Here is a 20,057-nt window from a genome sequence, read left to right as displayed (position 1 = left end):
CGGTCTCACCGCCCAGCTTAGGTCCAACTGTGATCTGAGTCTGAATCCAGACCGGATCAAGCACACAAAGCCCACGTTTGATGGATGGCATGCGTTTCAAAATCAATAGACCGACCTATTCACAAGGATATAGTTGAAGAAAAGGGGACTGGAGTCGGTTGATGTCATGTTCGGCCTCTGTTCTCGGCACTGGGCTGGTTAGATATTCACCAAGGAAACTAGAGCCCTGTGGGATAAGACGACTTAGTATCAGACTGTATATCATATCAGGGAGCCTAGTAAGGATCAACAGAGGCGTGGTAATTATTATTATCCTTCTTCCTACATTGCTTTACCCAAAATGAGATGTGGCAGACCTTCTACCACTATATCCATACGAAACCGTACCCTATAGGCCTGAAAAAAAAAACTTATGTCAACAAGTAATACGAAACAACAGTAGCAGACGCCAGCTAGTTGCAAAAGAAACGAAGGCCTTATATAAGGCCCTGAAGACCTCTAGCCTTCGACTTCGGATTCATTCACCACCTCCTCTTCTTCCTCAGCCTTCTTGGCCTCCAATTCTAGCCGTTAGGCTAGGTTATATTCCATCAAGCGGCCTGAATCCATCAGCCAGCCCAAAATATTTCTCAATAACTTGAGGTTCCGGGGCTCTCAGCCCTATAATACAAGGCTAAGGTCCCGGTGGGTTCGAATTTCCGTCCTTAGTCAGGTTCTATGCTAAAGCTCCGTCTCCAGCGCTTTCTCCCTGATTTCCCATCTCTTTGAGCCCATTCTCCGCCTCCAATCCTTTCGAGTTACCCAATAGAACAGGTGACAGCCCGCCTCTAGCAGACGTCGGGTGCCACTGAATAAGGGGTTGCTGGTAGTATTCGAGGGGTTTCCTAGGTGGGGAACGGATGGTCTCTGACATGAATGTCACCACCTTGACCGCTTAGGCCTCTGTACAGTACACTGTGTTGACAATAGGGAAAATTATGACACTTGGTTAGATACCATCATTGGACCATAGTGATACCCGGCTAGGTGTCGTCATGTTATCGATTGCCTGCGTAAATTACAAGAGGTCTGGTTAGTTATTGTAGTGCGGTTCATATTTGAGATCTCCATTCCCCCCTTCTCAGTACATCCTTGATCAAGCGTGTAAGGCTAAAACACTTCGGCAGCGTTCTTCCTGGTACCACCGCTCTTCTCCATATTGCGACCTCCGCCATTCAGGGCTGTCCAGCAGCTCTTCACGCCAGAACTTTGTATGGAGCCTCCATTGATGTACCATTTGAGCTCCATACCCTCGAACTCCTTGATGATGACATCGCCCATCTTTGGGCCGTTTCGAGATTCAGGTAACCGAGTCCTTAAAACTCCTTAAAACTCCTTGAAACTTGGCGGTGTTGGCATCTTGTTTCACTTCATTGCTTTCTCTCATGTCTCGAGTCCTCATTTCTACTTGAGTATGTGGTAAGCTGAATAGGGAGTATAGGGGAAAATCAATTTCCTTGCAACCCAATATCCTGTGTCGGCGTGGCATTATGACTCCCCAGCCGCTTAGTCGAAGGTAACGGCGTCTTCCTCTCCGGTCGCTTTTGGGTGCTGGGAGATAGTTATCAGCATCGACAACATCTTGCGTTCGGTTCCCCGGTGTCATCTTGGAGACTTGTTGCCTTGGTGACGGTGATGGTATGGTTTGGCCTCGGTCAAGTAGCCGCTCGAGTTGCTCGAACGCATTCTTTCCTAGCTTATTTCGCGTTATCGCATTGTAAAGCAAGTGACATGACTTTAGAGAAATAAATGTAAGCTTTGAGTGCAACGGCACTAGCCATTTTCTTGTCTCCTTCCCCCCCCCCCCCCACCCTCCTCTTTCTTTTCTTTACAAGCTAATTAATTAAATCATCTCACCTATCGAATTGGAACCGTCGTAATTAAATACTTGCCGCAACTGGCCCGCCTACGTTGGCCTTGTGTTTTCACAAGGCGACTTATTACCGATCTGCTTCTCTATTGCCCAAACTAACTTGAAATACCTTTACGCGCCATTAAGGTTGCTCGGGGACTAAACAGACACCCAGCTCCTCTCAACTAACAAAAGCTTGACTAAATACAGATGAACAAACGGGCGTCTCTGGACCTAAGCAACTTTCTCCTTTCACAAGACAACGCCCTTGACTTGCTTGTCTTCAAGTTTGACATCTCTCCAGAAGACGACGCAGATGAGTGCGGCAGCGAGGAGACACACACTGGTGACCAGCATATATCTCTGAGATTCGGCATAAGCGAGGGCGATGCCCTGCCGGATCGGGCTACCCGCAACATAACCGAGCTGCGAGTAAAGGCTGCTGTAGATGGACCCGATGGGCGCATCCGGGGGCAGGTGCCGGCGCAGCGCAGCCGGGAATGAGCCGGTCCAGATGGCCGCCGAGACGGTGGATCCCACGGCGGTCCCCACGCTGCCGAACAGATCCAGGATGGCGATGATGGCGGCGATCTCTTGGTGGGTCACCGTCGACATCATTGCTAACTCGACGCAAATGACGATAGGGCCACCAGCAAAAGCGGTGAACACCTGCGTCATAACAATATACCCAATGTCTGTATCGGGCTGCCGGAAGTTGATCATGAGGCCGACTCCTAGCATCATCAAGGGTATCGCAAAATATAGGGCAACCCACTTGAAGCGACGTGTCCACCTGATCAAGACACCAAACACCAGCGCTGAAAGGCACGAACCGGGGCGGTAAATGTTGCTGATGTAGGTCGCATTGGTGATGGTCTGGTTCCAGACGACCATAAGCATCGAGCTAAAGTAGCTTCCCCACACCGATGCGTTGAAGAAGACAAATAGCAAGGCAATGCCGGAAAGCAATACATTGCGGTTAGCGAGCATATGCACCGGGACAAAGTTAACCGGAGCTAGGAAGTACTCGTAGAGCACAAAGACAATGATAAGCAAGCCTCCAAAGATGATGAGGCAGATGATGAGGGGCGATCTCCATTGGTGCTCTTGGTAGGAGTAGATGCTGAGGGGGGTGAGGAACAGTGCCATGCCGGCGGCCAGCAGCAGGACACCCAGCACATCGAACTCGACGGCGAGCGACTTGGCCGACTTGATGCTGAAGTGGTGTTTCTGGCTCGTGAGAGTGCCGAGTTTCTTGGCTCGATGCTGGTTCCAATAGAAGAGCAGGATCATGGGGGCGACAACCGCTGGGGTCAAGATAGCGAAGATCCCAAAACCCCATCGCCAGCCGGGGCCGCGGATAATGGCATCCGCCATGGGGCCCCCAGCAAAAACCGTGAATATGAAAGGTGAGGTCGCCCATGCGAGAGCGAGGCCTCGATTTCTCAGGCTCGAGGTGTCGGCGATGAAGACAGTTAAGCAGTAGCTCACGCCCTGGGCTCTGAACGTTGGCAACACGGCCATTAGCATCATGATTGGGGGGAACATAGAACACGGCAGCCAAATTGGGACTGCTACTAATAAGTAATGTGACCACGTACCCAACGGCCGAAAAGACCTGAGCTGCAGCGAACATCTCGACGCCGTTGCAGGCCGCCATCATGATAAAGCCAATTACCCAAATGACAAGCATAAGCGTCATGCCTTGGGGTCGGCCCCACAAATCGAGAATCTTGGCCAGCGGCAGCTTTGCCAGGCCGGCAATGATGCTGGAAAATATATAGGTAGCGGCCAGAAGACTATGGAGGGCAAAGGCGCTTGTAACGAAGGGCGTGAAGGCCCGGACGACAACCTCCTGCAACGACGTGATAACGTATATCAGCCATATCCTGCACTCCCGTAATGGTTAGAACTCTCCTCGTTTCCGGTGCAAGATGCGTGATGGGTGGCCCTTACATCCCATATGCAGCAACCAGATGCCACTTTGGCCAGACAGAAGCGGCTGCCTCGATCCTCTGCACGCCGGCCTGCGCCTCGCTCAACACGGTGGTCGTCGTTTTCTCCGGATCTGCTACTCTAGCCGGCTGAGAGGCAAAGCGGGGGTCGTCGTGGTGCTCTGAGGAATGGGTGGCATCGCCCTTAGGCGGTGGTTGGGGGGACTGCATGCCTGCTGTCGGTCACGATCCTGACTCCGGGGATCCAAATACCGGCAGCACCGACCGGACTGGAGAGAAGATGGAAATGCAAAGTCAAACCTCAATTCACCGGCATCCGGCCTAGAAACGGAGAGATTTAGCGGGAAATCTCGGCCTGTTGGGGCTGGGTCGGACAAAGTGAAATAACCTGCCGTTCCCACCCTTGTCCCCGCCGGTGCTGGTTCACTCATACACACATACGTAAGGTACTTTAGGGGTGGGCAGAGGCTGTTGCAAGCCGACCGTGGGACCCTAGTACGGGGAGACTGCATGTGGCCAGCGACGAGGACACGACGGGGCCATGGCCGGAGACCAAAAAAGGAACCTAATCCTACCCGGGGCAACTCACCGCGGGATGTGGATGTTCTGGGCCAATGACGCCCACTGGGCAGATCAGATAAGATGGATCAGATCATCTGATAAAAAAACCTGCCCCGTCGCTCGCGCACGCCAAGCGCCCCACGCGGAGAGCTATTGAGAAATTAGCACAGGGGGGCTTTGCCCAACATGTCATGCGAGACATGGTTTGCCGGTCCGCCGGGAGCAGCGACATCGGCATGGCTTGTTAGATGGGAATACAGTACAGCTCTGCAGGGTGCGGCGGCCGATGATACCCACCCCTGGAGTTGGGGTGGCCGTATAAATGGGATGGGACCTCGGTAGCAACAGGTCCCACTCCCAGGGTCACATAATTAATGGCACGTTGGTTGCGTACTCCCCCAACAGACAAACGCACCACGGGTTTACGCCGGGAAGCTGAGAAGGCCCCTTTCTGTCCGTCCCCTGCCAGCCCGTCACGATGAAGTACTACTTTGCCGCCCTCCTTGCCGCTGCCGCGATCGTCACCGGAGCGGCTGAAACCATCAGCGATTATCTGCCCGAGTGCGCCATCGACTGTCTCAACACGGCCATTGGCGACGTCACGACGTGCAGCGGGCCAGAGGACCTCGAGTGCTTCTGCATCGCCGACAACTACCGCGCCATCTACACCAGCGGCGTGTCCTGCGTTCTGCAGGCGTGCGGAAACGACGTCAGTGTTGGTACGGAGAAACCTTTGCTGCTGCTCCCGGCCGCCATGTTGGCCTTTGTTCTCTGACATTCCTCTCTAGGCGAAGTACTTCCCGCCGCCGCTCGCATGTGCGAGATTGTCGTTGAGCGCTCCGGCGCCCCGGTCACCAGTGTCGGCTTCCCATCTTCGACGAGTTCTACTGCCCCCGCCGCCGGCCAGAACACCGCCCCGGCTGATCCCCCAAGCTCCACTACTACCGATGCACCGGATTCAGGGGCAATGGGCCTTAGTGCCGGCATGCTTGTTGTCGCGGCTCCATTTGCGTTTGCAGCTCTCGCCAGTCTTTAGGCATGTAAAAGATTTTGCGGAAATTACTGGGCAAACGGGATGGTGGGGAGGTAGGGCGTCATGGGTCGGTTTGCAACACAATCGGGTCCATTCATATAGTTATGAACTGAGAGTGGTCAGTTCTCCAGCCACCATGCGCCTTCGTCCAGTTCCTGCCAGGCGACGATCCCCTGTTTTCCACCATCAATGTCCGCTAGATCCTCAGCTTACAAACGGTGATTCGCTTGGCCCTCCCGCCGGGCGAAAGAGTGTCTCTGCCTCATAAACAAACACCGCCAGGTGTTTGAGGTCTGTCTGCACGCAGCGTCACCGCAGTAGGCCTCCGGTCTTGTGTCACCCCTAGCGCGGAGGCGGACAGTTTGCTTGGATCGGTCAATGCTAGTTGTTGGCAGCACTGAGGCCTACACCGCAACCTTGTTTTTAGCAATTGGAGTGGCCAGATTTGTAAACAGGCAACGAATGCAGAGGATAAAAGGCGGAGGAGGGTTACGTGTTGGGGATTCACATCCGCCCACCATCCCAAACCCGATCTTTCCGGTCAAAGCTCGTTCAAATCCACCAAAAAAACCCCAAACCATTGCCATCATGATGCTGACCAAAATTGACGAGCCTCCCAAGCTTGTACCGAAGGAGAAACGAGTAGTAATCGGCATCTACGGAGTCCCCGGCTCCGGAAAGTCGTTCCTGATCGAGAAGCTCAAGGCCCGGTTGAGCGAGGGACAATTCCGCTTCTATGAAGGGTCTGAAGTGATTGCTTCACTGGTCCCTGGGGGGCTTGAAGAGTTCCAGCAGGCACCGGCGAAGACAAAGACCGATTGGCGGCAGTCCGCCATCGAGTTCATCGGAAATGACGGCGCCGGCACTGGACAAGCCGCCGTGGTCGCGGGCCACCTCATGTTCTGGCCCGAGGAGGACGAGGCTGGGCACGCGGTGTACACGCAGGCGGACTTGGACACGTACACGCACATCATCTACCTCGACACAGCCCCGGACGTAATCGCGGAGCGTCGACGGACCGACTCGCGCGCTCGTCCGCCCGCATCCGTCGGCCATCTGCGCAGGTGGCAGCACGCCGAGAAGACGGAGCTCCGGCGTCTCTGTCGCGACAACGGGATCCTCTTCGCCTGCCTATCCGACCCGGCGACGATGCTGGACAGAGCGGCAGCGCTGCTGCTCGACTTCCGCCACCACAACGAACAGCGCAATCTCGCTTGCGTTCTGGACAGGCTGGATGAGTGCCTCGCGGCGGCGGCGGCGGCGCACCGCAGCCCGGGTCGATTACAGACCGCGCTGGTTCTCGACGCTGACAGGACGCTGGCGGCGCAGGACACGGGCACCTTATTCTGGAGCGCCATCTCTAGAAGAGCGCAGCGGAACGTGGCGCCTGCTCCGGAGCGCGTGGACGAGGACCCCCTGAAAACGCTTTTTGGCAGTCGGTTGAAGTACTCGTATACTGCTTTTCGACAGGCGACGCTTCTGTACGAAGAATTCGCCAGCGACGACGAGTTTGACACCCTGTGTGAAGAGGTTGCGCGATCCGTGTCCTTGCATCCCGAGATGGTGTCATTGCTTAGATATGCTGGAGAGAAAGAGCACGTTGCCGCTATCGTGGTGACGTGCGGGCTGCGCCGCGTCTGGGATATGGTTCTGGCCAGGGAGGGTTTGTCGGGGCTGGTGCGAGTGGTTGGAGGTGGGCGCATCGCCGACAACGTCGTGATAACGGCGGGGATGAAGCGGGCTTTGGTTGCACGCCTACGCGACACACATGGCCTGTACATCTGGGCGTTTGGGGACAGTGTCTTGGATCTTCCAATGCTGCAGGAGGCGCATCAAGCCATTGTTGTAGTCGGGGAGGAGCACGCCCGGAGCAGGACAATGGACGCGCCCCTTCTGGATGCTGTTGATAATGGCGGGCTCTGGGCACGCCAAGTGCTGCTTCCGAGCCATACCTCATTGCGACTGGACGCCACCAAACTTCCCGTACTCGAGCTCACGGATCCTGGATTTCTCGATGCAGTCGTCCGCGAGCGGGATATCAGCTCCCGTATCTTCCACGCAACGTCACGCAACGGAGCTAAGCTCCTTACCACGGCGACCCGCGATGCAAATGTGCGCGGCCCTGCGCTGAGGGAAGCTCATCGCCTCGTCGGCTGGTATCTGGCAACCGAGTTCCTCGCCGACGCAGTTGGGGTCGAAGAGTACGACATCCCGCATGTCCAGGGCCACGTGACCAAGGGACACCGCGTCCTTCACGAGGAAAAGACAACGATCGTGGCGCTGATGCGTGGCGGAGAACCCATGGCTTTTGGGGTGAACGACGCTTTACCGCTTGCCATGTTTGTCCACGCCCGTCAACCCGACGACCTGGAAAGCCACCACCTGCAGAGGCAGCGGACCGTGGTGCTGGTGGACTCGGTGGTGAACAATGGCAGGACAGTGGTGGAATTCGTACGGCGGATCCGCACCCTCAACCCATCAATCTGCATTCTGGTTCTTGCCGGCGTCGTCCAGGGCGGGTCAATTTCCCCCACGGGCATCCTTGGCCGGGTCTTGGAGCACGACAGGAACTTGACCTTGATCGCGCTTCGCCTTTCCGAGAATAAATTTACAGGCAGGGGCACAACAGATACCGGAAACCGGCTGTTCAACACCACCCAACTGGCTTGACCTTCTGTTAGAAGACGAGGCAGAGTGAGGAGACATGGGGGACAGTGGACACATCTAGGTGTTTGCGTACTAAAACCTTCGAGAACGGAGACCTGGGGCTATCCGGGGATGTGATGGAGAGAGCTTAGAAAGCGAATGGTCTGAGGAGTTTATGAGTGGTCTGGTAGATTGCCCAAATTAGTAATGACAATCTTGCTGTGTCAAATGTCTCGCTTGTGCCTATTTTCGAGAATACCTGTAGCTAAGAGTGAGTGGTGAGCGCACCTGGCGGTAGCCAAATGAGTCAAAGTAGAGCTGGGGAGAAAGATTCGTAAAGAGGCAGATCTGCCCTGTCCCACTGCGGGAAATAAGGCTGCAACGACGATCCGGATCAGCGCCGCGGCGCTCACGGCGTTTGGGTGGTGGCCCACAACAATGGAGACATGCATGAACGGAGATCCTATCTACAGTTCTTCTCAGCTCTTAGCTCAGCGACTAAACTTAGGGGCTCATAAGCTCGATTCCTGTTTGCGGCCCGTCTTGTGGACGATGGCTTCGGCAAGTGAAAACCTGCAGATGCGCCAAGGGCTAAGGACGAGAGGATCATGCTTGAAGCTAGTAGCCTTACTTTTTTCTCATCTATTGTTAAAGACACTGCACAAACGCCGATTCCGAGTCTATAAATCCATAGGAGAACCCAACCGCGCAGCCTCCGCCACAGAAGCAGCATCACGAGCTCTGTTCCATCACCCAGAGTACACACCGGTGTCCTGGAATGGTTTTGCAGCGACAGCGGTCCAAGCCCCGTCACACATCAAGGCGAGATCGGTTTCCTTCCCAGGAAAGAGAAGCTCCCCTTTGCCGTCCCAGAAATGGGTGATAGACCGGTCCTACGCATTTTCACGATCAGCTTAGGGTCGCCCGTGAGCAAGCACTGTCTAAGGTACTCACCAGTCCCAGCGTCAACTTGATCACACCGTCGCCCCACTGCGGCCTGTATGTGTGACTCGGCTTCTTTCCCCTCACGGCCAGGACCACGTTATCCGCAGCGATTTCAGCTTGGCGTGCGGCAATCCGGGAGTTAGGGTTAGGCGCCTTCGTGTCGGCAACATCGCCGCAAACAAAGACGTTGGGAAGTGAGTCGTCATCGATTTGAAGGGTTGGCTTGACTCGGATATGTCCGGACGGGGAGGTGGCATTGGGTGCGAGATCTGCGATGAGCCCCGATGCGGGCTTTTGCCCTGTGCAGTTTATCTGCCCAGCATTGCATGTCAGCGTCGTCCATATCCAGTGAACTTTACGGAGATAGAGGTGGAGAGTCGTACGAAACAATCACACTCAATCTTTTTCCCAGAGCTGAGAGTGATGAACTTGCCGTCGGCGCTCTCCGCATCCGCTCTTTCGCCGAGTATCACGTCGACGCCCAGGGTTTGCAGGGCATCCATAGCCGCTTTTTGTAGGCCTGGCCCAAAGCGATGCATGACTTCTTGCCGCGAGTGCACCAAGGTAATTGACTTATTCGGATACTGATTTTTCGCGTCCGTGGCGAGTTCCACACCAGCGGCACCGCCGCCCGCAACCACAACCCGTTCGGCGTTCTTGATGCGAATCTGCATAGCCTTCAGCAGTTCAATGCCCCCGTCCCTATCTTCCACACCGACACGGGACGGTAACCCATCGGCTACTGTAGATCCCGTGGCGATGATGAGGAATTCGTAAGGGATCTCCTCGCCGCTGCGTAGGACCACGCTCTGCTTTCGCACGGAAACGACGCGGTCTCGGACCCACCGAACCATGCCCTCAGGACCTTGAGCAAAGAATCTTGGGGTATACGGGATAAAAGCCTTGTGCTCATGGCCCTCGACGACGCAGAAGCGCGGCAGCACCCATGTGAAGTTGAAGTGGCTGTTGGGTTCTACCACTACGACCCGGTACCTGCCATCCCTGGGCAACGACGTGGCGAGAATGCGGGCGGCGAAGTAGCCGGCGAAAGCAGCACCAACGACGACGATGTTTTTGACATCTGACGGGTCCGCAGGCGGGCTCGGCGTACCGGCAGTTAAGGCGGCCAACTTGGCTGATACGGCGCGGCGGAGGAAGGAAAGGTAGACCCGAAGGGCGTACCCGACTAGCCGAGTGAAGAGAAGTGCTTTTCTGACGCGCCTTAGGGCCATACTTGCGGCTTGCTTGTTAGCGAGAGCTCAAGAGGTACCGCGGACGCGAGAAGGGAGTTGGTCAATTCCGGCGGTCCTCGATTGCCCATTAGCACGGGGTGGCTCAAAGCCCAAAATGGACGCAGGCAACCGAATCGTTCTAGGGACGGTCTAGAGAGCAATCAGCAACACACACCAGCACCGGGGACCGGGGCGAGCATCTCGGCCCTGGCTTGGGTCAACCCCCCACATAATCAAATGGTACCACCGGAGGTTCCCAAACCGGGAGGGGGGTGTGGGAAGCACCCGAGTCTGCCAAGGATACCCTGTCACGCGCCGGACCCATGCAATCGCCGCTTGTCTCGATGATCTGATTATCTTTTTTTGGAGAATTTTAACGAGACCGGTCTCGGCAAATCTCGGATTCTTTCCCAGAAGTTCCTGGTCCAATCATTCCAGTCTTTGTAGGGTTCCGAGGTTCACACAGCTGGCAAACGACAGCCGACCATTTCCATACGTAGGCATCAAGATTAATTAAATACTAGACATACAGAGACCCCCAAAAAACAACGAAAATCAGCATCTAAGCTAAAAATTTTTGTAAGCCCAGTTTGGCCAGGATAAGTCTAATCAGCTTGCCCCAGCTTGGGAGCTGATATGCTGCGTTTGCTTTTGGAGCGGCGGGCTGGGCGAAGCGGGGGTATCCTTTCGCTTTCCACTCGTAGAAGCTCATCCCGCCAGCAATCTTTGGCATGCGCACCATGAGCGGCACCGAGACATCTTCATCGGTGTCCAGTAGCTCGGCCTTGTGAACGATGGTCTCCATCAACCTCTCGTAGCCCATCTTCTCATACAGCCCAACCGACGTCGGTGACGCCTCAAAATACACGGGCAGGCCGGTGCGGTTGCAAAGGTCGATGCCAAACGAGGCCATCACAGCACCCGCCTTCTTGCCTTGATGTTCGGGAAGCACCCCAATGACGTGGGCATCTAAATTGTCACAAAAAGCACGGCGGGATTAGCCATCGGGATTTACTTATTCGGAAGATCAAGCACAGAGAAGGGGGGGAGGGTTCTCACAGATATACGGCTGGCCGCCGAACAGCTTCTCGCGCATCTCCCACAGCGGGTTGAGCACCTTCTCGGCGCGCGTCCGCTGCTCGCCCTCCAGCCAGGGCACGCCGCCGTTCTTGCGCTCCTCCTGGGAGCGGGGCTTGACGTAGACGTCGAGCAGGCCCATACCGATGATGTCGCCCGTGTCCATGTCGACGCACTTGTACGTGTACTGCGAGTCGCTCTGGTGCCACCAGCTCAGCGTGCCGGCCGCGTGCGCCGCCCGGAACTCGTCCGAGTCGACGCCGTTGGGGAACAGGATCTTGATCATGATGTCGCCCATGCGGTCGTTGCCAAAGGCCGCGAAGTAGACATCGTAGATCTTCCGGATGTCCGGGATTAGGGCGGGCAGCACGGCGTGGACCATGTTGACGATTTTCCAACCGAATGCGAAACTCGAGGGCGGGCAGGATTAAAGGTTCGTAAGGATTGTCGAACGAACGCGGATTAACCTATCTAATCACTGCGCGGGTACTTCGGCCGGGGAGCTTTAGGGAGGACGAGTGAGATATGGCATGCCAGATTCAGATACGAATGGTTATAACCAAGGCGAGATTTCGGTCGTCTTTGAATGCGTGCAACCCGCCGTTCTCTGGTTCTCGCCAGGGGTTGGTTTCCGAACGGAGGCTTGAACGAAGAACTGCTAATACATGCCCAGGCAGGGCTCATCCTTGACTCCAAGCGAGTTCCAGCTCCCGACGAAGGAAGGGGTGCGGGACAACCGACAGCAGTAAGCGACCACATGCTCCCGTCCTCCGTCCGGGTACTTGCCTCCGGGCATGCTTGGTGCCCTTCCCAGGCAGATGAAAGGGTCGAGCCAGTCTCGCCTGAGTGGACGGGGCGTTATCCCGTTCGCCTATTTGGGCTGTTTCCGTCTGGTCCATCCGACCCCTCTTTTGGGGGCAACTGCGAATATTGGCGCTGCTGCAATAAACGTGCATGGCTGATAACTGACCCTTGCCGCCGACTCGGTTGCAATTCGATGTCGATGCCTCGGCCATCTTGGCCACCTTCCAACCCCAACCCCAATTACGGGGCCCGAGGGTCTTTTCGTTTTTCCATTTTTTCTTCCCTTTGGCAGCGGGTTCCACTCCTCAGCCGCCAAGTCCCTGCAGGGCTTAATAATCCGTGTTGAAGTTGGGTGTGATTGTGGGTGTGATGGTGGGTGTGACACCCTTGGCATGCCGAATTTTCCCTTTCATCCCCACTCTGATCCTCCTTTTAGAGTTATCAGATCCGTTGTGTCCGCCGTTGGGTTTGCAGGGGGTGGATGCCTCGAAATGTTCCGAGATCGGCAACTCGAACGGATCAGATAAGATGGGCACTCAGCATTGGATGGAGCGGTCCCGCATCGGGATCTTGGCTCTTCCACATCCCACCCCTCCCCCCCTTGAAGAAGGAACAGAGAGCACATACTGTAATGACTCAATATCCGGCCCATTGCCCAATCCGTAGATTTTTGAAAGAGCCTTGCCGCTATTCACCTGCCCGCCAAGTACTAATTTTTATTGTATCTCGTGTGGGTGCGCCTCCAAATCTGAGGTTGCGTGGGTGCTCTAATCCAACAAGGTTCAACTCTCTCAATGTATTTGCATCATACATCCGATAGTATACGAGGGAAAATTGAAACGAAAAGAAAAGGAAAAGCATTATTTACCCAAAATGGACTACCGGATTAGCAGCCATGGAGACCGCTGGTCGAGTGTGGACGGTGGGGACTGACACTTGTCACAGCCCGGAGGGTTGTGATCGGGCCCACTCTCGTATGCGGGTCTCCGCAGGTTTTGGCGGATCTTTGATCGTGCCAACTTCCAGGACACCGGTTCTCGGGTCCAGATGTGCTGCATACGACAGCTGGAAAGAGGGTATGAGTGGGAGATGATGGACATGCCGCCCTCTTCCATAGGGCCGTGACTAAGGTACCGATGTTGTGACATCTTTCCCCATGTACTGTATGGGTCGTCTGGTCGTGGCAACGAATAGTTCGATTGCTCTTCTCCAAGATTGCGAGAAAATTTTTGGAGTTCTCCACCCACCCAAACAGAAGCCCAAGGACTTATCCCGACAAATCGCGCCACTTATGGAACCCCCGTGACATCTAGCTTGAGCCCGCCATTTCCCCAAGTTCAACGGGGCTACAGCAGACTCATCCATGGCGACAGGGTAGAGGTTGATGAGGAGATGCAATATGAAAGCGAGCATTTGACACGCCGTTTAGAAAGGCAAACTCCAGGTAGTCACAGATGGCGAGGAAGCAAGGGTAGTGATGGTTGGCTACACATCATTGCAGCTGGGTCACTTGGCACAGTCGGTAGCTTCGAAAGGAGAGCTCGGAAAATAAGGTAACGGGCGGGAAAGATCGTTATCACCCACAATGAAGTAGTTGTATATATACCGCGGGGCCTGATGTGCCCCTACAGAGTAGGACGGTAACATTGAGCGCCGTACCGTTTCGTTGGTACCTTATTCAAGCTTCGTCCTTCTCTAAGTTCGAACCATGTTGATATTGCCTTTTAGGGGGCGCAATTCATCCCCATATGCTGTTCCCAATATCGGCTAACACTAAGGTGATCACGAAAGCTTTGGCCGATCCTGCCATCCGCAGAGAACATCTGAACCACCCAGACGACAGCCCCGACAAGCGCGCATTCAATACCAGGCTAATGGTATTCTTTTCGTGATCATGGTACTTCTTATTCTCCTAGCAACCTGAGCCGAAAGACCTTTCTTTTCTTTTCCATATCCACAACCTAATTCAGTTTACCACACACATTCTCCTATCAGGAATGACGCATTTGCATGTTTCGTATGTTTTTCTCTCGAGTATACACCATAGCCGAGTTACCGGATATTCGATATGCTCTCCAGGACAACATTGCATCCAAAATCCCACAGTGCATTCAAAGGCATAGGACCTCGGTCGCACACTCATGGCAAGGTTAACTTGGCTTCAGCAGCAACGTCCTCTGAACGGAGTCGCGCCTCTGCTTGTGCAACAGCGCTCTCCCAGTCAGAATTATACAGGTATGTTAGTTCCAATCCGGTGACACTAGATCTTTCTGATTAGCGTAGAGTCTCCCACCAATGGTCTACCTGGCCCCAGGATAAGAACTCACACTGCGAGGCCGGCGGTAAGTCCCGCCCAAAGGCCGCTCAGTTTCCAGTCCAGAGCGAATGCGGTCGACAATGAGATCGGAAGCGCCACTAAGTAGTAAGAGAACAAATTCGCATAGCCCCCAATGGCCTGCCGGCCAACCCCGCGAAGGATGCCATGCGACACAGCGGCCAGGGAGTCAAATAGTTGCATGACAGCACACACCAGGATGACCTGCGAGGCGACATCGATAACTGCAGCGTCTTCGGTAAACACCCGTGGTATCTGGGTGCGGAGAGTAGCGAGGATGGTGAGGTTGAAGCAGCCTACGATGCATGCGGCCACGATGGCCTATGGACTGTGTCAACGGGAGCTTTCCCAACATAAGTAGAAACTCTCGGATATTGCGTACCACTTTGGCGGTCACTCGAGCAGCATCACTCAGATGAGCTCCGATGAGGTTAGCAACCCTTGTGGAGGTGGCGATTGCCAACGGAAAAGGGATATTGAACGACGTTGATGTCACCGTGACGAGCACACTCTGCGCCGCGAGTTGCGCGTTGCCAAATTGACCGGCGGCAATCGTTAGGATCTCTAGGACTGAGAATTGAGCCTCGATCATGATCATTCCCGGTAATGCTAGCTTGATCATCGGGCCTATGGATGACGGACGTTAATCGGTGCTTAGATGTTTACTTGACACCACCATCGGGGAGAGGCAACCGGCGAAAAGAATGGTCGGGGGGAGATTAACATACCCCAATTGCTAAAAGCCTTGCGGCTGAAGCCGTTCCAACACTGCGAGCCCTCGGACAGGCATACATAGAGTACTAGAAGCAGAGGCAGTAGATTCTGAGTGATCGCCATAGCCGCAGCTGCACCTGCGAAGCCCCAGCCAAGCTTGAACACAAAGAGCCAGTTCTGCAGGAAGCTCAGTGGCGCTCCGATGAGCAAGGCGTAAGTCGTCGCGTGGAACAAGCCCTGAGACTGCACAAAGCGCTTGCCGGACTCCAGAGCGGCAACGCCGGGCATGCCCAAGATCAAGACACGCAGAAAGAGTGCGGCAAGTGACGCCGTCTCGGCGCTGGGGACGAGGGAGGCGAGCACCGGCTCCGAGAACCACCAGAGGACCGCGACCGGCACCATCAGGATCCAGAGAATCCATGTCATGCGCTGGGCTTGCAGCCCGACGAGATGCTTGTGACCGGAGCCATACGCCTGGGCGCACAGAGTGTCCAGGCAGGTGGATAGGCCTTGGACAGGAACGTAGCATGTGATGCTTGCCGTCATGGTAGCCACTGCGAAGATTGGGCATCGTCAGCCGAGACAACGGTTTGGTTGCCATGTCTTGGGGGGGCCACCTACAGTTGACCGCAGCCAGCTCGATCATGCCCAGCCGGCCAACGGTAAGAACGCTGCCAATAGTGACCGAGTAGTGCAGCAGGAATGTGGCAATCAGCGGCGCCGAGTATTGGATCAGAGTCATAGACTCTCGTTGCCAGGTGGTCTTGATGCAGTGGGCTGCAACTGCTTCTTCGAACCGTTCGTATACTTCGTTGGGAGGAGGGGTTTGCAGATCTTCGTCCGTTTCTTCGGGAAGGAGGGGGGTCGCTTCGGTTGCGGGTTCCGGGAAGATGGGGACTTCGTGGTCCGGAATCCTAGTGCTGAATATCCGGCGGTAGAGTCGCGATAGCACGTTGCTCCGGCGCGCCCCAACACGTTTGGTTGGGAGAATGTCGTTGTCACGCAGCAGACTTAACTCTGCCTGCAGCGATTCTTCAACCTCGCGTGGATTCGGGACCGGCCGATCCAGGCCCTGGATGGAGACGGCGGAAAATCCGCATCCGTACGCGACGCCATTCGGATGGAAAGCGAGCTTTGCATCCGCAGGGACACGCTCAGACACCGACTCAGTATCTGACGAGAGATCGGTGTCTGCCTCTTCATCGGAGGAGCAATCGGCAATGTCTCTGGTTAGTATCTCCCGAACAATCGGCGAGGTAGCGACGAAGGAGGAGGGCAATGGAAGGCTCTCTGGAAGAAGGTCGGAGAGGAGGGAATGGCGGCGGCCCTTGGGCGCACCCTGGATGGGCTGCGGTCCGGACTCGGACATCACGACGAATTATCGGATGGATCAAAGCCAGGTTCGAGAACCACAAACAGAAGCATTATGCTGTCTAAAATAGGTGGATGGTGGATTATATAAACATGCGAAATACACTCCTTATCTCGGTGACGGTTTCGTTTGACGACATGCATTGTGGCACAAGCCTACCTTACCTATGTAAGCACCTCGCCTCCCATGATCGACATGTCGCCTGTTCCATACCCGTTCGTATCTACTAGTAACATCAAGCGTCATCCACCTGTACCGCAGCCTTTACAGCGGCATGCATTTGTCGATAAGATGCCCGACCCAGGCATTGTCAGCAATGGCTTGTTTGGATATCTGCTCTATTTAACATGACAGTCTCCCGGTACTCAGAGCTCTTTCCATACTGATGCATTTCCTACTTGTTGTACAGATACTTCAGACATGAAACCGTACAAATACGCAAAAAGGCGAAGGGCAAGAGGGAAGTAATCGACGTACACGCCCGATGTGGGGTTTCGCCCCCGATCGTCGCCTGGGGCCCCCCAAAGCCTCTTAGCCAGGAAGCTGATTTGCGGACGCAGACACCAATGACGCACGCCGCCAACTTCAACCGTCATGTTGTGCAACACACGATTGACATCATAGCATCACACCGGGAACGGGCTCTCGGGTGGCTAGGTTTCGGCGGATTTAGATACATAGATTTAGGCGGTTATGCGCTTGCATTGTGTATTGCTTTAGGCGCACCATTACTAATATCCTATGAGATAGTATGTACACTGAACGCATAGCGCCAATCCCTCCCTCGACTCATATAACATGCATCATTCCGGTGCTTCCCCGACGGTTGACAGATGCGATATCTGACCATGACCGTGGCGCAAGACTCGAGTACTACGGCCTCGGTGTACCGTATCTATGGTTCCTCATGCATATGATGTAGCCGGTCCGAGCGACAGAAGGCCCAGGGCGATCAGCAGTTGGCCTGAATAATAAAAAACCCAGACGGCGTGCTGCATCCAAGCCCGATGCGACGACGCCGGCGACACGAGGAACCTCTCGGCTGCCAATATTGAATCGGAGCTTGTAAACATCAGCGCTCCAGTAACGACTTGGCTGCTCTCTAAGGTCAGGGCCGCGACAGCCATGATAAAGATGGTGAGGGAATAGACAACGACAGGTGGGCGAAGCGCGCGGCCGATTCTTGGCATCAACAAGAAGATCATGATAGGCACCAGCAACGCCAAAGTTCCAGCCACAAGAGTGCGCCAACTGCCGTCCAGTAAAATTTGATGCTGTGCCTCTCCAGCAGCACCGCTCTTGATGAAGAGGGCGATGTAAAGGATGTGCGCGACCAAGAAGCTGCCGAGACCGCAGAGAAACGAAGTTTCATCGTCCCACGCCAGGAAAGCGTCGCCAAGCGACCCCAAAGCAAGAGCGCCCACCAGGAGCAGCGGGCCGTCGCGCATGGCTGCCACAGCCGAGAGCAATGCCGTCGAGCTGGTCTTCACCATCATGCGCAGGCGGCTTGGAGGCGACCGCACTCTGGCGCCGTAGAGAATGGCGGCGCCGACCGATGCGGCCAGCACGGCCGAATCTGCCCGTGCTCCGTCGGTTAAGGACATGTTGTTTTCAATGGTCGGATATCAAGAGGGAGGCGTTGCTCTCGAGGAAAAGTTCGTGCAGTGTCTGCCATTGCAGTGGATTATAACGTGAGCAAGGTACTTACGGGAGCCGAGGGCCTCGGCATTCCACGTGACAGACCCAGGGCTTGGCAAGCGATATGAAGAACAGAGTCATGTTTCTTCTGCCTTTAGGATGTCTCAGGCCATTTCCAAGCTCGAGTAAAGTGGGTTATACCGAACTCATTGCTTCCGCTGCTCCGTTGCAGCTAGTCCCGTCCCGCTGCTGAACAAAGCCCTAATCATGTCGGAAGCAATACCGTAGTTACTAAGGTACCTAGAAAGCTTTTCCCAGGATTGCCGGTCCTAGCCCGAAAGCCTCGCGCATATAGAAGATCCCAGTTCGATGTAGTTGAGGGTAACTAGTAGTTAAGTAGTAACTTGATTCCCAGTTGCATTTTGCCCCTCGCCTCGCAGTTAGAGGAGTCAACCGTGCACCGGCGCCTGTAAGACAGGCAACCTTTCAGCCGGAAGTCGCAGGTCGGTGATTATCGTTAAGCCCCCGGCTTTACAACTCGCGCTACCGAGCAGGAACACCGCATTACATTACAATAACTATCTTTCGTATTATTTCAGTTTGCTAGTTCATAGGTGAAAACCCCGAGTGACTTCAGGAGATACGGTACCTTGTGAGAATAAAACTTTAACTGAGTCGGAGCAGGGTTGCTAGGTATTTAAGGGGGAAGAGCGCCTTATTCTCGATGCGTCCTGGGGGAAGATCTACGAGTTGAGGAGAAAGGGAAAGAAATTACTAACTGATATGAGATGATTGTTAGATTCAGCGAGAGGCTCGCTAGAAACACGTCCCCTGCCCTGACTCCTACACGCCGGGGCTACCCTACGTGACCTGCGGAAGGTTTGGCCTTGCCAAACCTGCCGTAGCGGTATCTGATTACAGCAATTGCCGCTAGGTGAAAAGTGAGTGCATTAGATAAGGTATTATATGTATATATACTGCAAAAGAAGACCCAAGTGTCTCTGGGAGTGATGCTGAGATGTCCGAAGCGTCTACCAAAAGTGGGTGTCGGTCATTTTCCAAAACTGTTGGAATGCGCGCAGCGCATCCATTTAGCACTTTAAGCCGCACTGATTTGCTGCAAGCTTTCCGGAATGTGGGTGCTCATTGGGTGTTCAGCTAAGTTGTGCGCTTCGGGTTTTCATCCGAGAATGACTAAAGGACGGTCACGGAAATGGGGTCCGCCGGCTTTAGCCTAGACCCTCACTCAAGGCTGGATGGGGTCTTTGGGGGTAATTTAAGCTTCAAATATATTGCGGGCGTATATTAATCTTCGCACCCCGCTTCTCGGGCCCTTTGCCGACCCCTTGCATAACACGGTAGTTCAGCACTTAGGTGTACACAACATCTGCACAAACGCCGTTTCCAGTTCGCCGGACGATGGCAAGCAGGTTGATAGACAGCCAGGCCAGGGCAAGACAACCCTGTCTCGCCGATAAGAAAGCTTTCATGGGATTGCTGTATCTGCCCAATGGGCCCGAAAAAACACCCATGGGCTCTTTCGGACTGTAACGGCTCGTATAATTAAATGGGCCTCGGTTTTCCGGACAATCGCCTCCTACAGGGCCGGAACCACTAAGAAACGCTCAATTACTAATTGCCATGGCTTAGGAAGCGAGCTTGGGCTTTCAGCCGCTCCGGGACTACCTACAATAGCAGTAGGGCAATCAACCCCAAGAGGGTCTTCAAAAGAACAGCCGGACCATCGGTGTTGCCGGGTAAAACACGTTCGCATTCACAATCACGACAACTTCTTGCTTCTATATCTCGCTCGACGCTCCCCGATGGGGATGGCGAGATGGAGATCCTTCCGTC

At 54.7% G+C, this 20,057-nt stretch overlaps 7 protein-coding genes across 7 annotated transcripts; 2 read left to right on the top strand and 5 right to left on the bottom strand.

The window, feature by feature from the left end:
• Positions 1–2,143: 2,143 nt before the first annotated feature.
• On the bottom strand, positions 2,144–4,056 carry MFIFM68171_03926 (uncharacterized protein; the record flags this gene model as incomplete). The annotated part of the gene is made up of 3 exons (XM_071059346.1): positions 2,144–3,392; positions 3,493–3,780; positions 3,848–4,056. The coding sequence occupies 3 exons, from the start codon at positions 4,054–4,056 to the stop codon at positions 2,144–2,146; spliced, it is 1,746 nt and encodes a 581-aa protein (XP_070915447.1).
• Positions 4,057–4,885: 829 nt separating this feature from the next.
• MFIFM68171_03925 (uncharacterized protein) lies at positions 4,886–5,443 on the top strand (the record flags this gene model as incomplete). The annotated part of the gene is made up of 2 exons (XM_071059345.1): positions 4,886–5,126; positions 5,196–5,443. The coding sequence occupies 2 exons, from the start codon at positions 4,886–4,888 to the stop codon at positions 5,441–5,443; spliced, it is 489 nt and encodes a 162-aa protein (XP_070915446.1).
• A 585-nt stretch (positions 5,444–6,028) lies between these two features.
• MFIFM68171_03924 (uncharacterized protein) lies at positions 6,029–8,110 on the top strand (the record flags this gene model as incomplete). Its single annotated transcript, XM_071059344.1, has 1 exon — positions 6,029–8,110. The coding sequence occupies one exon, from the start codon at positions 6,029–6,031 to the stop codon at positions 8,108–8,110; it is 2,082 nt and encodes a 693-aa protein (XP_070915445.1).
• Positions 8,111–8,835: 725 nt separating this feature from the next.
• On the bottom strand, positions 8,836–10,263 carry MFIFM68171_03923 (uncharacterized protein; the record flags this gene model as incomplete). The annotated part of the gene is made up of 3 exons (XM_071059343.1): positions 8,836–8,979; positions 9,041–9,343; positions 9,415–10,263. The coding sequence occupies 3 exons, from the start codon at positions 10,261–10,263 to the stop codon at positions 8,836–8,838; spliced, it is 1,296 nt and encodes a 431-aa protein (XP_070915444.1).
• A 562-nt stretch (positions 10,264–10,825) lies between these two features.
• On the bottom strand, positions 10,826–11,722 carry MFIFM68171_03922 (uncharacterized protein; the record flags this gene model as incomplete). The annotated part of the gene is made up of 2 exons (XM_071059342.1): positions 10,826–11,232; positions 11,323–11,722. 2 exons carry the CDS (start codon positions 11,720–11,722, stop codon positions 10,826–10,828), a joined length of 807 nt encoding a protein of 268 aa, XP_070915443.1.
• A 2,561-nt stretch (positions 11,723–14,283) lies between these two features.
• On the bottom strand, positions 14,284–16,562 carry MFIFM68171_03921 (uncharacterized protein; the record flags this gene model as incomplete). Its single annotated transcript, XM_071059341.1, has 5 exons — positions 14,284–14,404; positions 14,472–14,800; positions 14,862–15,106; positions 15,208–15,747; positions 15,815–16,562. 5 exons carry the CDS (start codon positions 16,560–16,562, stop codon positions 14,284–14,286), a joined length of 1,983 nt encoding a protein of 660 aa, XP_070915442.1.
• Positions 16,563–17,470: 908 nt separating this feature from the next.
• MFIFM68171_03920 (uncharacterized protein) lies at positions 17,471–18,169 on the bottom strand (the record flags this gene model as incomplete). The annotated part of the gene is made up of 1 exon (XM_071059340.1): positions 17,471–18,169. One exon carries the CDS (start codon positions 18,167–18,169, stop codon positions 17,471–17,473), a length of 699 nt encoding a protein of 232 aa, XP_070915441.1.
• Between the last annotated feature and the right edge of the window lie 1,888 nt (positions 18,170–20,057).

This window comes from Madurella fahalii, assembly GCF_045866475.1.
Source record: "Madurella fahalii IFM 68171 DNA, scaffold_2, whole genome shotgun sequence".
In the NCBI taxonomy this organism is placed as follows: domain Eukaryota; kingdom Fungi; phylum Ascomycota; class Sordariomycetes; order Sordariales; genus Madurella; species Madurella fahalii.
This window is presented reverse-complemented; position numbering and strand designations above follow the sequence as displayed.